This window comes from Atta colombica, unplaced genomic scaffold, assembly GCF_001594045.1.
Source record: "Atta colombica isolate Treedump-2 unplaced genomic scaffold, Acol1.0 scaffold33, whole genome shotgun sequence".
Classification (NCBI taxonomy): domain Eukaryota; kingdom Metazoa; phylum Arthropoda; class Insecta; order Hymenoptera; family Formicidae; genus Atta; species Atta colombica.
Window position 1 is genome coordinate 2,603,246 of NW_017259437.1, and position 4,942 is coordinate 2,608,187.

Genomic DNA, 4,942 nt, shown 5'->3' on the forward strand with positions numbered 1-4,942 from the left:
ATATATATATATATATATATACACACACACGTAGGTAATTAGATAAACTTGACATTATAAAAAGACAAACTTGATTTTAATCGGTGGAGATGGAGACGGTATTGAGTTCTGATATATCACTTTGCGCGATGTCAGCTTTCTGTATACATGTTCGAATACACAAATACAGTATTTATGTAAACACGATACAATATATACAATATACAATGCATCACACTGAAGATTAATGATTATCCGAGTGATACGTATTTAAAAGATAAAACAGAGGGATAGTGAGGAGACACAATCGGGGACATCTGGCTTACTCCTCCAAGTCCAGGTCCCCCAATTCTTCTTCCAAGCCCTCTAGGTCTTCTTCCACGAAAAGATTTTCATTAATGGCTACGGCAACAGCACCCTCACCCATAGTTGCTGCAATAGAAATTAAATATTAATTATAACAAATAATATAGTATAATAATAAATATGTTTATTATTGTCTGTATAATAAAAACGTAAATTCTAACATTTAGAAATATTGTTTACATGCGTATATATTTAATGACTGTACATAATTCATTTTATATAAGAGTTAAAATAATAAATCATTTATTATGATTTGTATGGTTAGTTTAAAGTATTTTATCAGTGAATAATATGTTACTAAATATATTAACATTAATTAATATAATTGCAACCTGTAGTATCTATATTGTTATCAGTGGTATTGCTGGCTTTTAACCGATCTTCAGCTGCTACTGTGATACCATTACTATCGATTTCGCTAGCTTCAAAAGCAAGACGATCTGTATCGAGTTCCCTATACTGTACATCTTCAGACTCATCTTCTTCACGAACATAACTAGATATTGCTTCATCTCCTTCATCGATACCTACAGTTAAATAATGTTGGTATTAAATTAAGCAATTAAATAATAAATTGTTAGTGGAATTTTAATGAGATATAATGAAAACTTACCATCTCCTGCTGCAAGATCTGGATTAAAGTAAAACATTTCTCTTCCTGATATACCGACTTGGCGACCAGCCTTATAATCATTTCGCTTTTTCTCTTCATCCTTGATTGCTTGTTCCTGTTTCTCTTTCAACTTTCTCTTCTTCCAAGCCAAGAATGTCTCTAACGTTATTTTAGTCTGTTGAAAATTTTTATTATATAAGATTATTATATAATCTTAGTATACTATATTTTTTATATAAAATTTATTTTTTATCCGAGTTTTACATAACAATATATTTTATAATAATATATTCATACTTGATTAGGTCCTAAATTGGCTCTTTCTGTTTCTATGAGATCTTCTAGGGAAATCTCATCCTTCTTGTCTTCCTTTTTCTTATCTTTTTTCAAGACAAATCCAGGAGGTAAAGCATGCCTATAGATGCATTTTTGACCAGATGGACATTCCCAAAACCAACCATATTTCGATTTCTCTACTGCTTCTAAGAAATGTTTGCATATCTAGCGAAAAAGAATTATTTTGTTTTATATTCTCATAAATTGAACAAACATTCAAATGATTTCCTACAATTAAATTATGATGCTATTTATACAACTTACGATATCAGTAGTTGGACGACTGCCACTGCCATGTTTCTTTTCCACAACTTCTTTCAATTTATCCTCGTCCCACTTATCCATTGTATCCTCCTCTTTATCATCATCTCTCATATCACAATATAAAGATCGTTTTTCAGCTTTCCGCTCAATGCTTAAATCATGCGAAAATTTACACTTATCTCCTTTTGTACATTGTCCTTGCTTGAAAAATGCACATACAACAGACTTAGGATCTATGCCTGCAAAAATTATTTTGTTATATTTTTTTATTTAAAGATATGTTTAATATTTGACAGCTTTCTATTGTTATCAATGTATTCAGTACCTTTATCGATCTTCTGCGCTTGAACAGGTTTAAAAATAAGAGCTAATTCCTTTTGCTCCTTTAGCTTCTTCTCCTTCTCCAACTTTTTAGCATTAGGATCCTCGACTTTGCGGGGATTTACACCACCAGATTTCACTTGCTTTTCAACTTGCTGAATGAACTTCTGTTGTTTGGCACCCTTCTTGTTTTTTATACCAAACGTTTTATCCTTAAAAGAAAAAGGAAGTTCAGATTTTAAGTACATTAAGTTTGATATGCATATATATTAAAAAATGTGCCATAAATTTATTAGTTTCATATATTTATCTAGAAAACATGTGGAATACCAAAATTTTTGGTTAGACACAAAAAGTGTCTCTTACCTCGATAACTTTTTCTTTTTTCTTTTGCTCCGCTTTTTTGCTCGGCGCCGGCGGTTTTTTCGGTGGCATTCTGTCAACTCGAGTACTTTACCTCGGCGACAGATGATGCCTAAAACTGTTCGAAAAATTTTAACGATAACTCTACCACCTTCACTTTCTTCCAAATGTACTGTACTGAAATCGTATGCAATCATCAAGTTATTTTGAATCAAAGTGACAATCTTAGCACGACGAAACTTCCTAAAAAACAAAATTAATTATATTATAATAATTATTTATATAATTAATTGTTAATATTAAGAATAATATCAAATTAAAAAAAAGATTATTTAAATAAAATATAATTTTTTTATTAGGTTACCCTTTTGAATGGCAATCGATTTTTTTTCAGTGACTTTTCGTTTCTGCCTAGGTGAATGGCAAACTTGCGTCAATTGCTTATGAACTGTTGTTAACTTCATATCTTTCAGCGCCACGTTGTGTGAGAATGTCTTTTCATTTAGCGTGATCACGGTGAGGTGAGAGTACGGAGCCAGGTTTGGCATTTACGAGTTAATTGACGTTAAACCGAAGGCGCCGCAATGGCGAAATTCGACTTAACGTCTCGCATAGGTCAATATTTGGACCGCCACTTGGTGTTTCCTCTGCTGGAATTCCTATCGGCGAAGCAGGTATGGAGCCGGGCGTCGCGACATCGCGGCACTTGCGTTTTGGTTATATCACATGTAGTGCGTTGCAGATTTACGACGAGGATGAGCTGTTACATGCGAAACTTGACATTCTCAGCAAGACGAATATGATTGACTACACCATCGACATTAGGAAACAGCTTTATCCCAACGTAGAAGTACCGGAGGTGCGTTTCATCATGTGTGTCACTGTTATGGGGTTGTGAAAAAATTGATCATTATGGATTCAATTTCTTGTTACATATTCTTGTTACAGATTGTGTTTATTCTTTAGTACATATAATGGGTCATTCATGTTCTATGTTTCTTTTTTAAATATTTTTTTATTTTTTTTAATAATTTTTATTTTTAATATATAAATGCATTTGGCTATATAATAATCTATTTTTTTCTTTTTTTAATTAATCTTACAAATACTTTCTAAAGAAGTTAAAATATGTAAGAATCATTTAATAATTTTTGTATACTTGTAAAAATAATGAAAATCAACTCAGATACAAACAATAGTAATGAAGAGAAAATAATGATCTTATTTAAAGATTAAATAATGAATTAACATAGCGATGTTGTAGGAAATAAAATCCAGACGTGCTGATGTATTACAAGAGCTTGGCGTACTCCAAAATAATGTTTCAGTAGTGCTTGCTCTTATGAATAATGAGGAAGTTATGAAGAAAATGGAAAACATGCGTGATTCCAAAGCGCTTAATAATTATCTTACTCAAGAATCAGATGTAGGTAGAACAGTTATTATTATGTTAAATAAGGAAATTTTTATTTAAGTATTCTAACAAGATATTATAAATGATATTATAAATGTGAAAAATATATATTGACGTAGTTTTGCATATACAGTTTAGGGTAGAAATGATGGACAGCTTTGTAAAGCTGGCAAAGTATCGCTATGAATGTGGTAATTATTCTGTTTCTACATCATATTTATACTTCTATATGCTGATTATGCCTCCTACTGATAAGGTAATATCAATTTTTATAATTATAAAAATTGAATATAATGTTTTATAAAATCTATCTATTTTATTTATCTATTTTAATATTTAATATTAATTAATATTAATATTTGTATATTTAATTTTTAGAATTATTTAAATGTTTTGTGGGGAAAATTGGCATCAGAGATTCTTGTACAAAATTGGGAAACAGCATTGGAGGACGTGAATAAGTTGCGAGAATATATCGATAGTAATGTTATTGGCAATTCGCTGCAAGTATTACAGCAACGCACATGGCTCATTCACTGGAGTTTATTTGTATTCTTTAATCATGTAAAGGGAAGAGATCTGATTATCGAGATGTTCCTCTATCGGCCACAGTATGTACAATTTGTTAAGAAAGTATTTAATTTGCCATATACTCGTGTGAAATGTTCAGGATACCTCAGCCTTATAAATTCATTAAACAAATGAATGAATTTATACATATTACTATATTTAGTGGAAATTGTTTTACAATTAAAAAAATTTTTATGCATTTATTTTTATCTATGAGATATCTAGAATATCAGTCTTTATTTAATTATAAACCATTAAAGAAAAAAATTGAGGTATAATGAAATATCAGAAATACTTTACGCAGATACTTATGTAAATTTAAAAAAACTGCTTTAATAATGTAATATTAATGATATTTATGAAAATTATAAAATTGTAATCTAATACATTTTTGCAGTTATTTAAATGCTATTCAAACAATGTGTCCGCATATACTTCGTTACTTGGCTGCAGCAGTTATTGTCAATCGTTCTAGGCGGTCTATTCTGAAGGATCTCGTAAAAGTAATACAACAGGTTAGATTTGAAATCATTACTTTATAAAATATAAAAATTCATGCAAATTTTTTAAGTGTCGATAATTAATCTAATTTAAGAGAATAAAAAATTTTAAAAAAGGAGTATTAGTTAATAGTTTAATAATGTTGATTCAAACTTGTTGAAAAATTTATAATAATTAATAATGAGAAACTGATACTTTGTATATTGTATTATTGA

The 4,942-nt window shown here is 29.8% G+C and overlaps 2 protein-coding genes across 2 annotated transcripts in view; one reads left to right on the forward strand and one right to left on the reverse strand.

Moving 5' to 3' along the window:
• Positions 1–86: 86 nt before the first annotated feature.
• Positions 87–2,408, reverse strand: LOC108690524 (zinc finger CCCH domain-containing protein 15 homolog). Its single transcript, XM_018197859.1, has 7 exons — positions 2,246–2,408; positions 1,884–2,091; positions 1,559–1,797; positions 1,256–1,459; positions 959–1,133; positions 678–872; positions 87–411 (listed from the first exon to the last, which is right to left on the reverse strand). Exons 1-7 carry the CDS (start codon positions 2,312–2,314, stop codon positions 302–304), a joined length of 1,200 nt encoding a protein of 399 aa, XP_018053348.1. The 5' UTR covers positions 2,315–2,408; the 3' UTR covers positions 87–301.
• Positions 2,409–2,724: 316 nt separating this feature from the next.
• The window catches only part of LOC108690505 (eukaryotic translation initiation factor 3 subunit E), a 3,625-nt gene continuing 1,407 nt past the window's right edge, over positions 2,725–4,942 (forward strand). The window contains exons 1-6 of the mRNA XM_018197822.1: positions 2,725–2,916; positions 2,985–3,101; positions 3,507–3,668; positions 3,790–3,912; positions 4,035–4,267; positions 4,624–4,750. Of these exons, the coding sequence (XP_018053311.1) occupies positions 2,827–2,916; positions 2,985–3,101; positions 3,507–3,668; positions 3,790–3,912; positions 4,035–4,267; positions 4,624–4,750 (852 nt within the window). The 5' untranslated portion in view covers positions 2,725–2,826. The remainder of the gene's footprint in view (positions 2,917–2,984; positions 3,102–3,506; positions 3,669–3,789; positions 3,913–4,034; positions 4,268–4,623; positions 4,751–4,942) is intronic.